The sequence below is a fragment of the Phragmites australis genome, chromosome 11, assembly GCF_958298935.1.
Source record: "Phragmites australis chromosome 11, lpPhrAust1.1, whole genome shotgun sequence".
In the NCBI taxonomy this organism is placed as follows: domain Eukaryota; kingdom Viridiplantae; phylum Streptophyta; class Magnoliopsida; order Poales; family Poaceae; genus Phragmites; species Phragmites australis.
This window is the reverse complement of record NC_084931.1, coordinates 17,628,618-17,651,823: the sequence shown is the minus strand read 5'-3', so window position 1 is coordinate 17,651,823 and position 23,206 is coordinate 17,628,618. Positions and strand designations below refer to the sequence as shown.

Sequence of the window (23,206 nt, the reverse complement as noted above, 5' to 3'; positions counted from 1 at the left end):
TATGCAAATTCGAGGAATACGCACGTCCAGAGGAAGAAAAGCTTCGTCGAAGGCTCGTGCAAGCTACCACAACCCCCAGTGTCGAGCTCGAGAAGTCGCACTCGCAAGTGGGGTCCACACACTCCCCTCCTCCTCCCTCAGCAAAAAGGGGCTCCAAGAAGGCTAATGGCTCCAGAGCCCACAAGGGATGGCAACGACAACGGCATGACATCCACAACATCAACTAAGGCCATGAACCCAACCCGTCCTAGGGGCCGTGGCCAAGGGCGCCCTGTAACCCTTCCGGAGCAACACGACGCCCAGGGCCGGTACCCTGAAGAGGGACACTGGTGCACTTTGCCTTGGGCATGATGTGGGCACAACACCGAAAACTGCGAACCCTCATAACCTTTCGAGAGCAATACCTCGGGAGGCAAGAACCCCCACATCGGGGCAGAGGGGCCAACAACGGGCGACCTGAAGGCTGCAGACCAACAATAGGCCGCTAGATTGATCACCTGGCCTAGCAAAATCGTCCCCAGCTGGCTCTGCCTTCTCTGCCTCCACCATCCATGGAGCACTACAACGACGAGGGGCCTCAGGTTAGGCAAGTGGTCCTCGCCATAACAGGAGGAGGGAGCTCCGGCTGCTCCTCGAAATGGTAGCGACGAGACTACACACGTGGGGTGAACCACATCAAGGCAACCAGCATCCATCTTTACGCCCCTGAATGGGCCAACGCCCTTGTAACGTTCACCTCCACGACTTTGAAGGGGTGAAGTTCCCTCACTCTGACACCTTGGTTATCTAAGCCAACATCACTGAGGTTGAAGTCCGAAGGGTGCCAGTCAATGAAGGCAGCTCAGGGGACTTCCTTTTCATACACACCTTCAACCAACTTCACATTCCACGAAGCCGGCTCTCTCCAGCCCATAGGCCTCTGCAAGGGTTCAATGGGGCCCCTCTTGACGCCATAGGCCAAATAGAGCTTTCAGTTGTCTTTGGTGCGGGCTCTACAACGCGGGCCAAGGTGATCACCTTTGACGTCATGGATGTACCCTACGCATACAATTCCATCCTGGACCAGGAGACTCTGAACAGATTCGGAGTCGTCCCTCATCACAACTACCTCTACCTGAGATGCTCAAACCCCAAGGGCTGATATCTGTCCACGGCGACCAAGACTTGGCAACATACATTGAGTACGGACACCCCGCTCCTCTCCATGACTGTCACATCCACACCGTGGCCCAAGAGAGCTTTTGAGACACCCTTTGGCATATCCCGGATACTGCGGCCCTGCGAAGCCATGACCGGAGGGGGACGTAAAGCATTTTCCAACACATCCGGACCAGCTCGATCAGACTCTCCAAATCAGGGAAAACCTCACCCTAGAGCAGGAGGCCCAACTCCTGACCATCCTGCGGAGCAACCTTGATGTCTTTGCATGGTCCCTGCAGGAGCTTCCATGAGTCGACCGTTGCATCATCGAACACTCCCTTCGGGTCGATCCCAAGGCCAGGCCTGTACACTAGGGGCTCTGTAAGCTCTCCCCTAAGCAAGCGAAAGCCATAAAGGAGGAAGTCCAGAAGCTGCTGGAGGTCGGCGTCATCCGAGAGATCATTCACTCTCAATGGCTCTCCAACACCGTCCTGGTCAAGAAAACACAATGGAAAGTAGCGTATGTGCATCAACTTCACATCGCTAAACAAAGCCTGCCCCCGTGATCAATACCCCCTTCCTCGCATCGACCAGCTAGTGGACTCCACCACTGGCTGTGAGTTGTTGAGCTTCCTGGACATGTATTCTGAATACCATGAAGTGTGGATGGCTACGAAAGATGAGAACAAGACTAGTTTCATTACACCCTTCAGGTTATAATGCTATGTCTGGATGCCCTTCGGCATCCGAAATCCTAGGGCCACCTTCTCCCGCTTAGTGCACAAGATCCTAGAACACTAGTCGGGTCACAACGTCGAGGCCTACGTTGACGACATTGTTGTGAAGAGCAAACTCAAGACCGACTATGTTGCCAACCTCCAAAAAATATTTGATAGCCTCCAGGCAGCAGGCATACATCTTAACCCGGAGAAGTGCGTATTTGGCGCCAAGGTTGGTAAGCTACTAGCATACCTCGTCTCCTGAAGGGGTGTCGAGGCTAACCCTAGCTAGATCTGTGCCATCACAGAGATGTCACATCCCACCAATTCAAAGGAGGTCCAGCATTTGGTTGGCCACCTTGCAGCCCTTAGTCGTTTTCTCACCAAATTAGCCAAGCATAACCTTCCATTTTTCAAAGCACTGAGGGTCTCCAAACCTTTCAGGTGGACTCCGGAGTGCCAAGCTGCATTTGAGGCCATCAACGTCCACCTTTCCAACCTCAAGATGCTCGCAATACCCCCCCCCCCTGGTGAAAGGCTCCTCCTATACCTATCTGCCTCTGCCTCTGCTATCAGTGCTGCCCTAATAAGGGAAGAGGAGAGCGAGAGTCAGGGTCATTCTGCACAAAGGGCTATATACTATGTGTCGGAGGCCCTAGCCAGGTCTAGGACATGCTACACCAAGCTCAAGAAGATAGCATATGCCATCTTGATGGCCTCGCGCCAGCTCCAACACTACTTCCTCGCCCACGACATCACTGTACTAACCTCATACCTGCTTGGCGACATGTTTTGCAACCGAGAGGCGGCCAGACACATCGGCAAATGGGCACTGGAGCTAGCCCCCTTCGGGATAAAATTTGTGGCATGTACAACCATCAAGTCGTAGGTCTTGGTCGACTTCATCACCGAATGGACTCCGGCACTTGCAGGACCCCCATTACCCTCCTCTGTATGTATGGACAATATACACAGATGGAGCTTATAGTGCCACTAGTGTATGGGCCGGTGCGGTCCTTATCTCCCCCATAGGCCAGTAGGTTGAGTTCGTAGCCTGCATGGAGTTCAACATAACCAACAACGTTGCCAAATACGAAGCCATCCTCCTGGGCTTCCGGAAGGCCCGAGCCTTAGGAGCCGCCAGAGTCATCATCAAGACTGACTCCCAAGTCATCACTGGGCACGTGGACAAGAGCTTCCAAGTTTGACATTCGAACCTAGAAACATGCCTCAAGGCCATTCACAAGGCCGAAGGGTCTTTCCATGGCATAACCATATGAAGCATACCACGAACAGACAACGGGCAGCCAGACACCCTAGCAAAGACTACTTCCAGAGGTGAAGAGCTGCCATTGGGTGCCTTCTTCTAGACCCTCTACCAGCTAGTGGCTAACTCCATAGACAAGAAGGCCACCACTGTTCTCCCTATCAAAACCCTGGACTGGAAAGCTCTCCTATTTTCCTTCCTAAGTGGAGCGGAGGAGCCGGACGACCCGGTCACGCTCTGCCATGGGCTACCTCCTGGTTGACAACACCCTTTATAAAGCAGAGGTCTGCACTCCCCTCCTCCATTGTGTCACCATATAGGAGGGGGGCGACCTCCTCCGAGAAATTCATGAAGGCCACTATGGCAATCATCCGGCCCCCCGCGCTCTGGTTGACAAGCCACTCTACTAGAGGCTCTACTAGCCCACAGTCATGTCAGATGCGGAAGAACTCATCTGCACCTGCCAAAGATGCTAATGGATGGGACATCAGAGCCATAGGCACCCGGCTCCCCTGCAACCGATCACTCCCGTCTAGCCCCCGACTCGTCGGGGCATGGACCACATTAGACTGTTCCCCTACGCTAAGGGCAACCTTCAACACATGGTGGTAGCATTGGAGTACTTCTCCAAATGGGTCGAGACTGAGCCCCTCATGACAATCACATCAAAGAATGTCCAGAAGTTCTTTTAGAAAAACATAATCTGCCACTTCGGCGTCCCACAACAACTCACGGTCGACAAAGAAATACAATTTGACTTCAGGCCATTCAGAGAATTATGCGCCAACCTCAGCATCGAGGTATGCTTCGCTGCCATTCATCATCCTCGGTCAACATTCTCTCAGGTCTAAATCACTGCCTCGTAGGCCTGGCTAGAGGCCTATGGGTTGAAGAGCTTCCAAAAGTTTTGTGGTCCCTCCACACTACAGTCATGTAACCCACAGGATTCACCCCCTTTCACCTCCTATACAGTGATGAAACTATGACACCAAACGAGATCAAAGGATGCTCACTCCGGGTGCAACTACTGTAGACTGCTGGAGAAAGAGAGCTCTCCCTTGACCTCACTGAAGGCGCATGGCTCCATCCTGTCTGGAATCTTAACCACTACATCATTGAAACCAAGGTCTGGTACAATCCCAAGGTGGCCCCTTGAAGCTTCGAAGCCAGAAACCTAATACTCCAGCGCGCCCTATCTCCGGAAAAACTACGCAACGAATGGGAAGGCCCATACCTTGTCCTCAAGTCAAACATGTCTGGCTCCAACCGTCTGGTGGACACTGAAAGGACCCTTCTAGAACACAGTTGGAACATGAAGAACCTCCACAAGTATTATGTGTAGAAGTCCTCCTCCCCTCCCCCGCTCCCCCTAGGAATCAGCTGCCGCATCATTCGAAGGCCCTCGGGCTCAAGCCTCCTAGAGGGGCCTAATCCAAAAAAGGTATGACCTATCACGCACCTCTCCAATTCAGCATTACAGTTCACTTTTGACCTTTACATGGCTTGCTAATAGCCTTAGGTCGACGCATGTTGAGAATAGCCACCTGATCTAGAGTTTTCTTTATCTACCACAAATAGCTGCTCCCTCATAACAGTACCTACACAACTTAGCTAGAGTTGTAGCCAATAGACCCTCCGACATCCTAAGGGCCTAGCCTCTGTGCTGAACAAGGGTGGACCCTCCACCATCTTGAAGGCATAGCCTCCGTGGCCGAGAAGCAGACAACAGTAAGTATCAAAACATAAGTTATATCTTAGTTCGAGATGTGCTAAGCATAGTCATCCGACCTAGTCATAACTTATGCTGCAACTAGCTTTTCACTGACAACAGTAGACTATCAAACTTAAGCTACACCTCTGTTCAAACAGTAGCTAGCAAAACTTAGCTCAAGTTATAGCTTTCCTCAAATAGTGCATATACATCAAACTCTCTGTACGCGGAGATGTATTATGATTCTTCTGGCATCTTCAAGGCATTGGCTCTGTGCCGGAGGGGTATAGACCCTCCGCCATCTAGAAGGCATTGCCTCCATGGCAGAGTGGTAGAACTCTCTGGCATCTTGAAGGCATTACCTCCATAGCGGAGCGTCAGAACCCTCCGGCATCTTGAAGGCATTGCCTATGTGCTGGAGGGGTATAGACCCTCTATCATCTTGAAGGCATTGCCTCCATTATAGAAGGGTAGAACCCTTTAGCATCTTGAAGGCATTGCCTCCGTGCCAGAGGGGTCTAGACCCTCCGCCATCTTGAAGATATTTCTTCCATGGCAGAGTGGCAGAACCCTCTGGTATCTTGAAGGCATTACCTCCATGCCGAAGAGGTATAGACCCTCTGCCATCTTGAAGGCATTGCCTCTGTGACGGAGTGGCAGAACCCTCCATCATCTTGAAGGCATTGACTGCATGTTGGAAGGGTATAGACCTCCGCCATCTTGAAGGCATTACCACCGTGGTGGAGTGGCAGAATGCTCTGGCATCTTGAAGGCATTACCTCCATGCCAGAGAGGTATAAACCCTCTGCCATCTTGAAGGCATTACCTCCTGCCAAAAAAAAAGTGAATCCTTCGGCATCTTGAAGGCATAGTCTCCGTGCCAAAATGGTTCTAATCCCCTGGCATATTGAAGTCTTAAAGCCTCTGTACCAAAGTTGTCTAATCTCTCCAGTATCTTGAAGGCCTAGCCTCTGTACTAGAGAGGCGTGACACATCGAATCACTAACCAACAAAGAGTTTCACTCTACTCGCACCTAACACAACTAAGTACCCCTCAAAAAATGGCACCCCCCGGCCGCTAGCAGTCGCAGAATGCGAGGGGCCGGGTAAGGGGAGACAAATGAAGCATCGTTGTGATCAAAATTATAAAGTCAATACAGTGCGAGTTTATTCACATAAAAATATTGCACTCAGCTAGCTATCATACATTGAATCCATGCCTAACAAGCGTGCTAGCCTGTTGCGCCTCCCCAGAGCACTTCAGGATGTGGAGGGCGCTAGATCCCCATGCCTCCTCGAGGTGCCTCAGAATCTAGAGGATCGACTCATATAGTGGTGCATAGAGTGGCCACATGGGTACTCCCCGAGCTTGAGAAGACGGAGGTTCTAATGGGAAGGGATACGTACCAAAAGCAAAAAAGTCCAGCTCCTCCTCCTTCTGCGAAGCCTCCGCAGCTTGCATATCCTCTGCCTCTACTTTGGCCATGAAGAACTCGAGGATTTCCGAGGGCACCTTTCCGTCAGGACCCTGTGGAAGAATAAAACACCGAGAGTTGTGCGCACTAGGGGCCTCCCAGGCTGTCCACTAGTCATTCTTCTCAATGAAACACACCTATGAGGCTGGAGCAGAAATAGAAGCAATGGGGTCCTCCAGTTCCTCATTAACCAAGACATCAGCGGCCACCTCCAAATCCATAGGCCCTTGGGAATCATGAGACAAAACAAAGCGATCCTGCTACCGCTCCCTAGATGCTCCAGATGCACTAGACCCCTCTTCAAAGGCGGCATCCCGAGCACAGGCGAGGCCCCTTCTTGCCTTGGGTCGCCTTACCTGCATGTGCAAATCCTACTCAAGTCAGCCACACGTCACTAGCATTCTAGAAGAACACAAAAACAAACAATCACAAGCAGGAGGAAAACATGGCTTCATTTGTAGAACAAGGTCAAAATACATGAAGAAGGAGAGGGCAGTCAATAGACTAAGTTTTTGATCCCCCGCAAAGAAGGAAAACAAAAAGGTAGCCTACTCAGAACTACAACTCTTGCTTTGGAGCTTGCAAAGCGTCACTCCCACATGAAGACTACTCCTACAGGATGATGACCAAAGCAAAAGGATGTTTGGATGACGGTTGTACATCCAGAGAGTCTTGGCGTGGAGCCTGAACCCCCACAGAAGGGCCCTGGTGGGAAGTCCCTTCGGCACCAGGCTTCACTCGAGCTACCATATACCGCAGTGTAGTGTCTCAGCCGAGCCTCGTCCATACCCCTTGGGCGAAGTTGTCTGAGGCTGCGTGGATCTCCGCTGGAAGTGTCTTGGACCAGAAGTCATTAACCATGGAGTCCATAAATGGCTACCTCAATGCATCGAATTGGCAGAGCCTCACTCGGTGCAGCAACACCAGCTGGAGCTCCAAGGCCACATGTGCGCTAGATCTCGTGTAGGCCTCAGCAACGTCGGTCGTCACCTCTGCGACAGTCTTGAGGCAACACAACATCTGGGCCAACACCTGCGAGCTGGAGGGTACTGGTGGTGCCTCAGCTCTGAGTCTGCTCAATGCATTACGGGTGGCTTGGGCCGCCTCCGACATGCGCTCGTATAGCACCTGGCGCTCCACGCAAAGTGCCTCCTCCATTTCCCGGGCCACCTCCAACTCGCCTCGAACTTCAGCCACCGTAACCCGAAAGGCCCCAGGCAGTATCCTCCGCAGCCATTAGAGCCGTAGCAACCTGCTCGAGAGACACCTCCGTGGCCTGAAGGGCTTCGGTAGTCTTCAATGCGGTGGCCTCAACATGTTCCCGATGTGCTGCCTCTTCCCGCCGAAGGCCCTCCTCACTCTTGGGAAGCGTTGTCTCCTTCCACAGGCGACTCTCCACAAACTCTACCAGCATCTTCGCCTCCTCCAAGGTCTGACGGAGCCTTGCCACCTCGTCTCAAGCCTTGTCACGGGTCACGGCAAGGGCCTAGTGCCACGCACACCCCAACACCCTAGCTAAAATCAGTTGCTTCAGAACACAGCATAGGAACGATAAGATGAGCTACCAAAAAAAACTGATGTTGAATCAAAGAAACTCCGGGTAACTGGCTACCTACAAGGCCATCGCCTCTAGGCACACCTCCATTTCCTCCAGAGGACCTCAGGCCACCAACTACTCAATCTCTCCACTCCTAAGGAGATACGAGACCGAGGCGAGAGCATTCAATGCCTCCAGGCGCAACAGAAAGTCATCCATGGTTAGGATCTCAAGGTCAGGGCCCCCCTCAACTGCTACAGAGGCAGCCCTTGCAGAGGGTTCAGAGCCACCCGCACTGGTCACCAAAGCCAGGTCGTGGACTAGCTTAGCATCCCGTGATGGTGAAATCACGCCCTCCGGAGTGAATATCAAGGACACCTCTGGAGGGGTTGTTGATTCCTACTGAGGCCCCGTAACTTTGGGAATGGGGGCCAAAGACCTGTCTATCCCCATGCCTCCTAGAAACACAGAGAAATTATGGAAGTCAAGACTCAGTGTGCATCACCACGATACAACAAAAGCCTATAGGCTGGGAGCTTCCTTACCAATGCCTCCGGTCTGTCTCTGAAGGACCCGTGACCTCCTCGTCGTCAGAGGGCATCAGCCCCAACCTTGCACGGAAATCTAGGGAGGCTTCACCACCTCCCCCTCCAGTCTTGCCATGGCTCGCTAGGTCCGGAAGGGCCAGGCCCTTCCCATGATTGCCTCCTCCAGGCTAGGCCTCGTTTTCAGCCAAGCCACCTACGCTTTCGGTGCTCGCGACCCGCATCTGATGCTTCATTCTGTCCAATGATGCCTCGGACAGCTCGAACACTGAGCCAGCCTGGGAGCTTTTAGAGGTTGGTGGGTGCCAAGCTTGGAGTGGCCTAGCGAGAGTTACAAAGGCCGCAGTGCCAAAAACCACGTGCCCCCTCTTCGTGGTGACCTTGGGCTCCGACGGGTTTGACCACGCCAGGACCTCCACCCCAGAGATGAAGGAATATGTGGTTGTGCCACTCCCAGCTCCTACCCATGCTTATGTGTTCATTCCACTACGCGACGGTAGCCAGGACCAAGAACTCCTGCATGATCTCCGCCACTCACTCCAGAAAAAGGCAGTTCTCTAAAAGAAAAAGGCGTCTCACGTCTTATGATTCAAAACTAGACAATGAAGAGGACTCACCAAACATGTTCATGGGCCCATAGTACACGTTTGGCTCTTCTTCCCCACCTTTCTCAAACACATAATTCCAGTCCGCCCAGAGAGGTCGGACGCGTAGCATAGTGAACTCCTTCGTGAGATCACGCATGCTCATCCTTTTGGCCACCCATTGGAGGAGCATCAGCCGCGAAGCAAGCTAGACATCTGAGATATCCGGCACCAGGGTCTAGACGTACTCGATGTCACAGTTTGTAGAGTGAAGGGGGATCCAAAGCCAACATCATAGTAAAACCATCACTCCGACCACCTAGTGTACCACCAATTGTTGTTGGCCTTCACTGAAAATTCATCTTTGTACTCCGACTGGAGCTAGAAGTTCACGCTCCTGAAGTAGAGGGCCTTCATCACTCCATCCTCCGTCCAGGTCATTGGTTGGTAAGTCGCATAATGGAGGGTGGCGAAAAGGTCTGCCCTCCCTTCGCATCCCTCAACTCGCATAGCCCACTCGAAGATGGCTAGGCAGAACATGGCATTGACGTGGAGCTTAGAAGTAGTGGAGCACCCATTCCAGCAACGACACTACTGGGAAACCTAGACCCGTGTCAAAAAAGGCTTCGAACACCACAACCTCATGGCCCAAAGGCTCTGGAACCTCCTCTCCCCGCAGAGCCCAAATGGCGGATCTGGAGGGGATCTTCTCCTCATCGACCATCCGATCGAGCTCGGCATTGTCGATGGTGGATCCTCGTAGTACGGCGGTCTACTGGGATATTTCCTACTAGAGCGATGGAGCTCCACGCCCGCAGGTGGCCTAGGCAACGGCAGAAGAATCGGCACCGCCTGGGTGTCCGCTGCCCAGCACGCATCAATGGTCCTGCTCATCGCCAACATATCGGTTCTGGCCTGGCACCCAAACTAGTCATTCAGAAATCCAGAAGGCGGCAAAAGGCACTAGGTGGCAGAGAATATGGGAGAACAGTGAACAATGGACATGCATGCGTGTTAAGGTAGGAGCAGCCAGAAGCAGATGCAGATGAGAAAAGGCACAGAGCAAAGCCGTCGTTTGGCCGAAACCCTCCCCTTATAAAGATAAGGGAGGAGTTATTTCCCCCTAGGGAAATGCGTGCATACCCCATCCCTGCACCCACAAGCCCATGGTCATGCGGGAGCGGAACCGCACCCCATGTCCCTCCAATGACGAGGTGCCACGTACCCCTTTATAGCTCCACACGGTGTAACCACGCCATCAACCGCAGGTCGCATTTAATGTCCCCCCTCACATCAAATGGTCAGTTCAATTCGATTGGACTGGCCCGTCGAAATCAATTCAAGCAATACAAAGGACCATAAGCCATCAGCTACGGAGCTAGGAACCACCAAAGGCCCTGCTCTAAGAAAAAAAATGCTAGGCCGATCGCTCCGTTAGCAGCCCTTGCGAGAGGCTACTGTTGGGGGTCATCATTAAGGACCCCCAACGCCCCTGGCCCAGCAAGCTTGTGCCTATGGACCTCGGGTCTTTGAAGGCCTTTCAGATCTTCGGGCTTTGATGGAACCCCAGTCTCCTAGAGCCCAGCGTCCCAGAGCCTAGATAGGCTCCACGAAGCTCGAGGAGTGAATCATCAAGATTGGAGAAAAATCAGCCATAGGGGGCCTGCCAGCCGTTCTCCGCTTGCATGAAGTGACCAGCATTTAATACCAATGTAAGTAGGAGTCATCCTGACATCCCAGGGCAAGTAGGAACTAGCCTGACACCTTGGCAGTGCAGCGCTACAATAGGCTATTAGCCGAGCACCACGCCTCTCGGGCCACTTGCACCTTTGTATTTGCCATAGTAGATAATATCTTCTTATTAGGGGTAAATGCATCCTACCTAGACCCATGCCATGTGATTCGACTGGTCATGGGTCCATGTGGGATAGTGATGGTTTGTATCGCTATCTCTGTAAGATTATACTTGTATATTTACACCCTGGATAACACTATAAATACAGACCCTTAGCCGTCAAGCCAAATGATGAATCTTTTGACGATCAATACATTTTGTGTTCCTTCCTCCCCACTTCTTCTCCATGCTTGAGCCATTCGTGTGAGTGTGCTCTCGTTGTACTTGTTGGTGAAAAACATTTTCTTCCACCAACACCTAGCTTCTCTCCTCTTCCATTTTAAATGATAGGAACAGATATTCCTTGCTCTTGGCTAGCTAAGGATGCCACATAATATCTTATAGCAATAATTCAAGTGGATCTAACATACAAGTTCAAGTGGATCAAACACATTCAATGAGATAAAAGAAAACCATACATTGTCGCATCTAAATAATGATTAATACATACATACATACATACATACATACATACTTATACATACATACATACATACATACATACATACATACATACATACATACATACATACATACATACATACATACATACATACATATATATATATATATATAACTCAATACATGATCCATATGACAGTTCCATTCCATCTTTATTCATTGCCTCCATGTTGCTCATCACATGTAGCTCAAAATGCGTGGCGCATCAGCATTTTTGACATGCTTTATTTCTTGAATTATTTCTAGACAAACAATAATCACTTGAATTATTTCTAGGCAAATAATAATCTAGTTGTTGATTAAGTACCATAGGACAGAAGAGGACATGTATCCCTAAGAAAACACAAGCACAGATGATGCTCACACAAAAGGGGCCTTGGCACAAGATGGGGCGAATGCAAGCAGGAGGTCGGATAGGAGCCCAAGCCCACACCCATCTTCCTCCTTCGATAGCAGCAAAAGTGAGCGCTCTTGCCATAGCCCAAGCCCTATTCCGTATGAGTGGGTGAGCCAATGTTTGGCAAGTAGCCCCGACTACGATCTCGCCAAAGAGGTATGTAGATGAGTCAATGCTTTCGAATTAAGCTATCTCTTGTGAATGCTACAATAATTGTTCTACGCTTTCTTTACATGTTGGTGCTATCACTTTGTTCCAATTTGAATGATTCCTATTCTATTGCACTCTTGGTATCATTTACTCCTTATCTACTAATTTGCATGGTATCCTATTCTAACTATATCCTTATCTCTTTTTTCTCTCTCTCTTTATGTCCGCCAACGCATCTTCAACAGCATCCTCTGACCCGTCAAATGGCTATGAGAAGGCGCACTCTCCAAGTCAGACAGCTGGTAGTGGTTTATGAGCCTGAAAGCCAAGGACACAAAAACAGTGGCCAATAGACAAGGTTACCATCATGGGAATCGATACGGACGGGCTGCCTACAAATGAAAAGGCTTTGAATAGATTCCAGAGGATCATAGGGCTCATTTCTCGGGAGAGAGTGCCAATAACGACTAAGTTCGATGACCTCAGTGACGAAGTGAAAAGGGACTTGTTCAATACTGTCGTCAAGGAGTATCTGGAGTACCCTGAAAATATGAGTGAGCGTCAAACGAATACCGGAATCAAGGAAGCAATGAAAGCGATCACGAAACTTCACCGAAGCTTTAAGAACAAGCATGTTAATCAGTACATGGCTAAAGGGGTGATTCCCTTGAAGATCTACAAGCACTTGAAAGCAGAAGATTGGGAAGCTTTTGTGCAGATGAAGAACTGAAAGCAATTCAAAGAGGATAGTGAGGAGAACAAGCAGCTTCGGGCTAGGAACAAGCACAACCATGGGACTAGCACAACCGAGTACATGGGGAAAGGGGCAAAATGGCATTTAGAGGATGAAAAGTTAGCTAAACAAGGCCGTGAGAATCCCTTGTTGCTATTCCCGGGATGATCGCAATCATATTTGCGTGTAAGGGGTGAGCTACCCGAAAGTGGAAAAATCACATTTAGAAACAACAAAACCCAGTCAATTGTAGAAAAAGTAAATGAAAAGACAGCCAAAGCTAGCCAATATTCTTTCACTGGTGTCAGGGAACATGATATTCTCTCAGCGGGGTTGGGAATCCTAAAGCACCCAGGTCGAGTGCGAGGTGTATCTTGTTCTCAGGACAACAAATACGGCTTTCCCGAAGACCTCGGAATGTACAAGAAGAGGAAGAGGTCGGATGTAGTGGACGTGGATGCATTGTCATAGGACATCACCTATAAAGTTTATGAAAACATCATGCAAACACTTGCAGCACGGGGAATAGAGATTTCCATCCCATAGACAGCTAGCCCCGAAACTGCACGGAAGAGTAGCTGTGCCTCCAAGGAGGTCGATCAACTAGTAGCCGACATGACTGAGCTAGATACAATTGACCTACTAGAAGGTCTCATGCCTTGCAGCCTTGTAATCAGGCATGATGGGTATGAAATGGAGGTTGCAAGGGGCTAGGTGATTCTAGATGTCCATATCTTACATACGATCCCGATACGTGTTGGCTATATCGTGGTTATGGTGGACATGATACATAGCAATGCCACCCATCACGTGTTGGAGATCCCCCCCCCCCCCCAATGATGAAGTCATAACTCTGGGTGAATCTCTTCGTTAAATGATCCAATGGAAGAGGGGCGACATCGTGGTCTCCAATACATCTCAGTTTGGACAAACTTCAAGTGCACCACCGTAGTACCCCTCACTTCTAGATAAGACAGCTTCACTACCTTCTCCTCCTTCAAATAAGCCAGCTTCACTACCTTGTCCTCCGCATCTGGCAACCTCACTTCCAGCTCCAATTTCTTCTCCCCTCAAAGAGCCCAAAGAAGAAGGAAAAGGGAGCCATGAAGAAAGACTCTAAGAAGCACCTGCCAAAGAATTCGAAGGCCATTGTACCGACGAAGAAGTCCATGGACATTGGAGAAGCGTGTATGTCACACCCGGTTTTAGAAAGGGGCAAAACCAGATGTAAACCACATGTATGCCAAGATCAAGTTTCATACATGCAGCGACTTCATCAGTGTATCACACCCAGTGTCATTATTACAACGCTTTAACTATAATAAATAATGAGACCAAAAGTCTTTAATAAAAAGCACACAGCGATACTCCGCGAAACTCCAACTTCCACAGGCATTTGACTGGGGGAAACGCCAGCCTAGCAGTCTTCCTCTTCATCATCAAAGTAATCTGGATCTCCTTCATTGTCTGAGCAACGCTTGAACAGCATTTGGGGTAAAACAACAAGTGTGAGTACAACTAGTACTCCGCAAGTGTGGGAAATAAAATGCTATGCAAGCTTAAACAAGGAATAGGCCATAACAGTTATAATTTTGCATAAAAGCCAACTATACTATGAAGTTTTATGAAAGCAACCTACTTAACTAGGTTCATCATAATTAGACCTCCAGCTCCTAGAACCATCTCCACAGTTTTTCCCTCCACCTGAGTTCCCACATCAGGCTCCCCACAGAGCAAAACGACCCATCCCTCTTGGCTAATGATGTAAGGATCCAAGTCTCTCATAACCGTGAGCACGGCTATTATAACAATTTTTACACTCTGCAGAGGTTGTCCAGCTTTCCCCACAAGTCGTGATTTTCCTTGTTGCCGTGTCCGCGAAACACTTAACACACTCTAGTGGTGTGTCGCCCGGAAAGTCACTACAAAGCCATTACAAAGTTTCATCCAGTATGTGCATACCCGCTAGGTTTCACCGTCGTCAAAGTGGCATTACACCACCCAGAAGCCCCCTTTTGCGTCTCGTAGCTCCAGGAAGTTCTCACCCTTCCCTTCCACTACACATCTCATACCACTAACCAAATGGTTCTGGCCTTTGCCGCCCCACACAACCACCCTTCCGTTTGGCATGCACAAAACTGGAATCCACTAATTAATAGGCTAGGCCTGTCCCATACCAGGTCTCGTGGCTGGTACGATATTTTCTTGGGTTGTCGCTCCACGAACCGGTCCTTACTTAGGTTACTTGAGCAAAGACTAAACCAACATCATAACTTCATCATCACTGACCCAACTTTGCTCAAGGCCTAAGTTTCCATGTTGCTATTGCCATCATTAATGTTCCCAACTCATAAATGCATTGATTAGTTAATCATGTTTAACCCTTAACCCTTCAATCCCTTCTGTGCGAAGCTAAGCATGACTACCCATCATATCCTCTACTATCAACATGGCGACAAGGAATTATATGGAACAGGGTATTACACATACATAGGATTCAGGATTAACAGCATGCATGTTTGAAAAGAATGCATTTTAAACAAACTGGGATCAAAATGTTCAAGGGCACTTGCCTCTCCCAACTTGCTGCTAAGACTCTTCAAAAACTTGGTCCTGAAGGTTCTCGAACTGCCCTTCGTCTGCTTTCGACACGTACCGGAAAAAGCAAATAACAAACCAACTAAGAACAGTACACCACACAGTAACTAACATCTATGAAAAAGGTACTACAAGATAGTACACGTTGCTACGAACGCGGGAGCGCGAAAATCGTCTAAATCGGAGCTAGAACGATAAAGTTATGCTAGAAACAAGTTTTAGGGTTAATCTAAAAAAGAAAAGGACCTAATTTGAATTAAACAGAAAGGACAGGGGCCTTTTTGCAAAAATAGAGGGACCTACTTGTAATTATGGGAAAAATTAGGGACTAAACTGCAAAAAGACAGGGGCTTTTAACTAATTTCAGAAGAGTTCAGGGCTTTATTGCAAAAGTACCAATTTCTGGAATTCTTGGAATTACTTTTGTATTGAAAAAGGCTGATTTAGCTGATTGGGCTGCTACGGTTGACGTGGCATGATGACTGGGATGACACGTCGGTATGGTTGCTGAGGTGGCAGGCTGACGTGGCGCTGACTGGGTTTAAGTGGTGACACGTGGTGGCTCGGGATGGGGTGGCCAAAGGGGTATTCGTGATCTAATCCGAGCCGTCCAGAACAGATCCAACGGCTACCGGGCGAGGGGGGGCTTCGGCCGACCGGCGCTAGAGGAGACGGTGGCGGACCGTTCGGCGCGGCGGTGCTACTCGCCGGAGAGGTGGCGGACCTCGTCACCGTCTACGGGTGACAACGGCGAGCGGCGGCAGAGAGAGAAGAGAGCACAGGGAACTCGATGGATGGCTCACCTTTGACGGCGCGGCACGAGAAGGGGGTCGGCGACGGAGAGGCTTTGGCGGCGCTCGGCTCTTCGTCGGGGATGGGGCTCCAGTGGCGGAAAGGTGACGACGAGCAGTGGGGGAGACTCCACGCAAGCACGCGGTCACAATGGCGCTCTCAGAAGCGGCGGAGAGGTGACAGCAACGGCGGACGGCGAGCTCGGCCGAGAGCAATGGCGAGCGGCGGCGTAGCTCGGCGATTGGATCTGGGCGAAGGGAAAAAGGGGGGCTCGGGGCTTTATATAGGCTAGGAGGGCGCGGGGATAAGCATGGCGCAACCGATTTGGGCTCGGGTTGTTGGGATTCAGCACAAAGACGGCGGCGCGACGCGGAGACGGCGCGGAGACGGACTCGGCGAGCGGCGTGGCGCGGTGACGAAGACGGCGCGGGACCCACACGCCAACGACGGCAGCGAGGGCGAGCGCGAGCGGGAGGAGAAGCTAGGCCGGTGCGGCTCGGCCCACGCGGGTGGCCGGGGGAAGGGAGGGCAGGAATAACGGGCCGGGCCGGAAGAAAAAGAAAGATTGGGCCGGCGGAAAGAAAAGAAGAAAAAAGAGAATCGGCCCGGAAGGATTTTTCTGAATTTCTGAATTAGGCTTTTGCAACGATTTCTTCTACGATTTTTAAACGGCTTCGCGCGGGGTTTTTCAAAAGGGACTTTCCACACAATAAAACCGTAATGCATCTACTCCAACATGAATGCGACAAACAACTCTTAAATTAATTATTTGCTTTATAAATTAATGTTTTTTTTCTCTCTAGGGTTTTCAAGAGCTAGCACAACACTTCTAACAAAATTTCTTTACTATTAGGAAAAGTTAAAAATTAGTGTGTTATAGTGTACTAGTGCCCACACAAAAATCTAATATGGGAAGCCCTTGATGATGGTAGATGACCTAACAAGGACAGGATAAGTATATGTCGACCTGCATAGTTACTACATGCAGACTTGTAGAGACACCAAGGCTCAATCCATAGTCGTACAATAGAAACGATATCACTTCTTAACTGAAGACAACTTCTTCCTTGTGGGTTTCAATAACTTATATGACATCTTTAACCTTGATGTCATGGATGTATCGTTATTATGGTTCTTCACATTGTAAGTCCTTTAAAACTGGACATTCATTAATTAATACCACTAAGTCTTAAATCTAACTATTTTCTTATCTACAAACACTTGATCAAACAAACAAAGAAGAAGGAGCCTATCAGATTTCTTGACCCTCAGGCCATATCAGTCTCGGTCATCCAAGCGCATAGGAACTACGCTTTGGACTAGGTGTCCAGGACATTCCAAAATAGGCTATCTGTTGGGCGCCCACAACACTGGTGGTTATTAGATCCTACTGGTCATTTGCCTTAAGTGAAACTTGGTGTGGTACCTCGACTCATCAAGACCAGTAGGACCAAAAGGCAAACCTAGGGAGCGTGATTACAGCTTAGTTTACATATTTAACTTTTCTAACATTCAAATATTCTCTAATCGATCCCTCTTTATGCAGGGTTTTTGATAAGTACCTTCAAGCTGATCTTGACTACAACGCGAAACACGACCGCAGGCTGACACACAAGACCCGGTTCGCGATAAATGCTACCAAACAGATTACCAAATGCTCTCTGTTGCTGTTTTTTCTTTTGATCTAATAGTAAATTTTCTTTTCCGCAATGCTACTAACAACTACCAGGCAACGCCTGCGAATTCTATGTTGTGTACAACATACTCCGAATCATGATCCGAGCAAAGGATATCAAATCCCCCGATGTAAGTTCAATACAAAATTATTCATAACTAATTTCAATAATTAGTTTAATTCCATGATATTGGTTATGCGTCAAATTATGGAAGATTATGAGGCTTATTTTTCGATAACGGTGCACTCGCGGGGATTCGACAACGGATCACCAAGTTCCATTGTAGAAACAATAGGCCGTGAGATCTTATGTAATATGGAGTGATTATAACTTTATAACTTGTAATGCTGTGATGAATTAATTGGAACTTTGTAACCTTCGTAATTTTATGATGAAGTGAGTTCTTATATAAGTGTGTTTGTCGATATAGATATGGATGCATTGCTGTTGTTTGCAGGGAAAAGACGGTTGCAAAATTCTAGCTATGCACCGGGATGCAACTAATAAATAGGAGAAACCTGCAAGGGGTGAGGTCAACAGTGACAAGTAAAGACCATTACCCATCACTTATGATCTACACATAAGTGACGGGTAACCTTGTCACTTGTCACTGATGTGTTTCTCCTCAGCATATGGGAGACGCACATCAGTGACAGTGAATACCATTAACTGTCACTTATGATCTACACATAAGTGATAGGTAACCTCTTCACCCGTCACTGTGTGTTCACATAAATGACGGATAACTCCATAACATGTCACTTATGTGTTAACATTACTAACGAGTAACTCATAACTCGTCACTAATGTGTTTCTGTCCAGCACATGATAGACACACGTCACTAATATAATCATTAGTGATGTATTCGGGGTAACAAGTGCATTACCCGTCACTAATAATGGTTACCACCCGTCACTAATATTTTTTTTTCACATAGTGTTAGTTTTGATTAAGATTTGCCTCGCAATGGACGATCATGTATGTGCTCAACGACAACCAAATCATTGTGCTACTTTGCCAACGTGCAAGCCACGGATGCATGCATGATCGAACACAAGCGTATCAGTGGTCCATGTGCACATAATTAAAGGTCTATTATGGTGCCTAATTAGAGTGCAACTCATGGTAGGTTTAGGCTATATATTATTGGACGGCGATGGGAATTCATGATACGACACTCAAGTCAATGGTCCTTGAGGATATTTGCCACTCTATGTCTCGCCGACACGTGAATTACAACCGAACTGAGTGTCGTATCTTGAAATCTACCCAATCAACGGAAGTACGTGCGTGCGCCCCCATTGATAAGAGATGACAACAGGAACTCTAGGCTGGGTTTCGGTTCATCAAGTCGTCGTTCCTGGGCTTTCAGGGCCAGCAATCCCGTACTTCTACTGTTGCAACGGGTTTCTTTCCTTTGAAGATAAATTTGACCATCTGAGCACTGTTCTTTCAGCTGTACAAATCATCTGACGCCGAAGCAACTAAAACTACGGATTTACGAGACATGAAACATCCAGATCATAAAAAGACGTTTAGGATTTCAGGACTAATTTTCAGATCATGGGGTTTCCTCTCAACGATTTCTCGTGTTAACAAGCCAAGCGATTTATATTTTTTTAGAGTTCTCAAAATGCCCCTCACTCTCTCGTTCTGAAAACTGTGTTTGATCGAGTCTATTTTCTCCAAAAAAAATCGCAATCGACACTAATTCAGCATCCAATGTTACACGACATTCGATTCAGTAGTGAAGATATTTACGGTCAAGCTACGTCTCCAACAAATATTGTGTACAACAATGCTTTTCCTCGCATAAAAAAATGACATAACTAAAAAAATTTGCTATATTTAATGTGCTTAGATCTTGCAAAACATGGAGAGAGATTATTTTAGAAGAGGCGTGGGAGAGGGGGTTGACCTGAACTGTTGGATTTTAGATCCAGTGGTTTATGATACGTGACTTACGGATTTACAAATTCTAGTCAATATATATTATAATTTCAATCATAAAACTATAAATTGCTAAACAGTTAGGCAGTGCAACAGTTAGCCTGATGTGCTGGAAATTAGATGAAGATGCAGGTCATCTGTTTTTTTTTAAGGCAAAGTTGTCAAGGCATGCTGATAATATATGCCCCGGGAGGAGATCAGAGTTCAACTTGCCCAGTGCTGTTCGGCGGCCAAAGAAGTTTTTCTGGTAATCTGGGGAAAGGAGAATCAACAACAGATGAAAATCTTTGTCTTTCTGTGAATGCGGTGGCAGCCAAGAAACAAAACCAATGCAGGTGAAAGAAAGAGGAGCACAGACAAAGTTTGTTGCTCTGTCACCTTCCATCGCAATAATTTTCAGGTGGTGGCATCCAAATGCCCACAACCTGGGCCAAAACGATGGCAGAGACCTGTTGTTTCTTTTCTGAAAATAAACAGCGACTGGGCGTACAATTCATCGTCTGGCAATGGAGGATGGGGATGCATGTGTGGTGCGAAATTCCGGAGGATAGGTAGTTGCAGCGCGAGCTGGTTCGTTGTCAATGCTGTACAATGCCTTTCATCCTGAGATAGCGGCCTGCTTCCAAGCAATACACCAAGCGTGGAGCCTGGGAATGGAGCGTATTATTTTGGAATGCGACGCGGCAAATGTGGTGGCCAGTCTAAACTCTAAAGGAAACTGATCATGACTACGAAGTTGGTGTTCCAGGGACGGAATTCAAGAGCCTTAGGTGTGTTTCATTCGCCGGACAAGGTTTTATAAGCTATATTGTATAAGCAAACTAAGAGAAAACAGAGTGAGCAAAGTCGTATTTGTTGAAATAAATAGTATTTAGTTGGTTGTATCTATCTGGATAAATTAAGCTAAGTTTCTAATTGATCAATTGAATCTGGAACCACGTGAACGGGTGTAAGAGTTAAGATTGTACTCGTATGAAAATAATTTTATGACACTAACAAATATATCCGCATTCATGAGAAGATATAGGGTCTGCATCCGCTGGGGCATGTTGAGAAGTGAAGCTACTCCTAAGTCAGGAAGAGGTCGTATATTTATACCCACATGATCAAGCTGCAACAGTACATGCATGCAACCAAACGAGATTCTTTCCGGGATTCTACGCATCTACAGGGCCAAGATGGAGAGATTCGGAGAACCAAACACACTCTTATTGTTTCTAATTTTTTCTAAGAGTGAATTATATAAAACTACAAGTATTATACCACTTGTAACACAAAACTATAAGTATTTTGACTAGTAACACAAAACTACAAATATTATGCACCAATTTCACACAAAACTTGATTTTAATTGAATTTACCCAAAGAGTGGTCTTATATTTTTAAAAAATTCTAGAACTTTTTGTACGTATTTTATAATCCATGTGAAAGCCATTTTAATTGGATTCACCTAAAAAGCACATGTTAAATATAAACTAAAGTTCTTCAAAAAAAAAAAGGCTACTTTATAACTCCTAAAAATTGTTAGGGCCTCAAATAAAATCTCAAAAATTTGGAAAAATTCACTAATATTCTTATTATATGATTTATAATTTTTAAAATTATTTAAATCCCTATATTATATGGTAAAAAAAAGTGATTTTCTTTGTAATGCTCCATTTATATGGTTATAAAGAAACTTACTTTTTCACCATATAACCTAGTACTGGAAATAATTTGAGAAATTATTCCATAATATAAGAAGAATATTAGTGAATTATCTCATATTTTTGGGATTTTATTTGAGGCCATAACAATTGTTATGAGTTATAAAAGTAGTCTTTTTGAAGAATTTTAGTTTAGATTCTATACATGTGTTTTGGATGAATCTAGTTAAAATGGATGGTAAGTGAATTATGGAACACGTAAAAAAAGTTCTAGGATTTTTGGAGAAGCATAAGACTATTTTTTGAATGAATTCAATTAAAATCGGGTTTTGTGTGAAATTTATGCACAATACTTGTAATTCTATGTTACTTAGATATAATATTTATAGTTTTGTGTTAAATGACACAATATTTATAGTTTTATGCAATTCACTCTTTTTCTAATGTATTCTTGTAACTCTGTAACTGCTTACGCTGCCTGCTCGCGGGTGCTTGATCCCATGATATGGCAAGATGAAACCCCCAAACTTTGTTTATGTGGTAGCGGCCAGCCACTTAGCTGGGGCTAGCGTTTAACGGAATGACCTGTTCCGTCTCAAAAAAGAGAAAGTTCACAACATTGAAACAAGTTTCATGCATGTTTTCTGCTAGAGCAATCCAAATATAACATCATCCCATTGGCCATTGCTTGCAGAAACACAGGTGAAAAATATCCGCAATTATCCTTCTTTTAATCTTTCTATTCACGATCATGAGTTAAGCTTGAAATCATATATACAATTAATCGGATCGAAACAGCGTCACATTTGAACATTTTTTTCAGTTTGATGAACCTATCTTCAGGTTTGAATCCAGTGCAGCACAATCGAACTTGGAATCCATCAGCAGTTGAGCGTTTTCTCTTCCATCTCTTCGATCGACTCCGAGATGGGACGCGCGAACGTCAGCCGACGGAGCCGCAGGCGGCGCACCGGACGAGTCCATTCTCGTTGCACGCCGCGCAGACGCGGAACCCTCCGGTCTTCTCGCTGAACCGGCGGTGGCTGCCGCCGCAGGCGCCGCACGGCGCGAACCGCGAGCCGCCGCACGACGCGCACGGCGTGGGCGGCGCCTGCGCCGCGCCGGCGAAGACGCGCCGGAGCTCTCCGCTCTCGTGCAGGAGGAGCACTTCGTCCGCGTCCCCGACGAGGCGGCCCCCGACGAAGAGCTGCGGCAGGGCCGGGCGGTCGCGCCGCATCAGCGCGCGGAGCTCGGCGAGGTAGACCGCGTCCATGGACACGTCCCGCTCGTCGACGGCGACGCGGAGCCCCCGCAGGATGGTGCGCACGGCGCGGCAGTCCTCGAACGTGGCGCGCACGGCCCGGAGGGAGGTGAAGTAGAGCACGACGCGGCGCTCGCCCGCCGCGGCCGCCGCCGCGGCCTCCTCAGCCACCGCGAACGACTTGCACGTCCGCAGCCTGGACGTCGACCGCGCTCGGTGCATGACGCTCTTGCCTCTGGCGCCAGCGGCGCCGGGCGCCGCATCGTCGAGGACAGTGCCGATGCCCTGGTGGTGGCCCTTGCCGGTGGGCGACGACGCCGCTGGCGAGGAGAAGGACGGAGACTGTGTGAGCCGCCCGGAGACCTTGCTCCGGCGGACCAACGGCGACAACATCGGCGGCGACCTTTTCTTGGCCTCAATTCGCGTTCAAAAGGAGCAAGAGGAGAGGAGGCCGGGGGCGTCGTACGTGAGCTAGCTCGTTCGCGTATGCGCGCGCTTTGGTGGCTAGTTAGTTGGCTGCCAACGCCATTGGCTTGCTAATTTTAGCCATGGCTTTAGCTGTCACGAATTCTTGTGGTACCTGCTTTCATTTGCTGCGTGTTGTTTTCTTTGATCAGTTTCTTGCTCTTTTTCTTCGATCTGTTCTCTCTTGATTTGGAAGGGAAGAT

The 23,206-nt window shown here is 48.1% G+C and overlaps 1 protein-coding gene across 1 annotated transcript; it reads right to left on the bottom strand.

Annotated features, from left to right (window-relative positions):
- Positions 1-22,146: 22,146 nt before the first annotated feature.
- On the bottom strand, positions 22,147-23,206 carry LOC133885510 (uncharacterized protein At5g39865-like). Its single transcript, XM_062325232.1, has one exon. It carries the CDS (start codon positions 22,929-22,931, stop codon positions 22,221-22,223), a length of 711 nt encoding a protein of 236 aa, XP_062181216.1. The 5' UTR covers positions 22,932-23,206; the 3' UTR covers positions 22,147-22,220.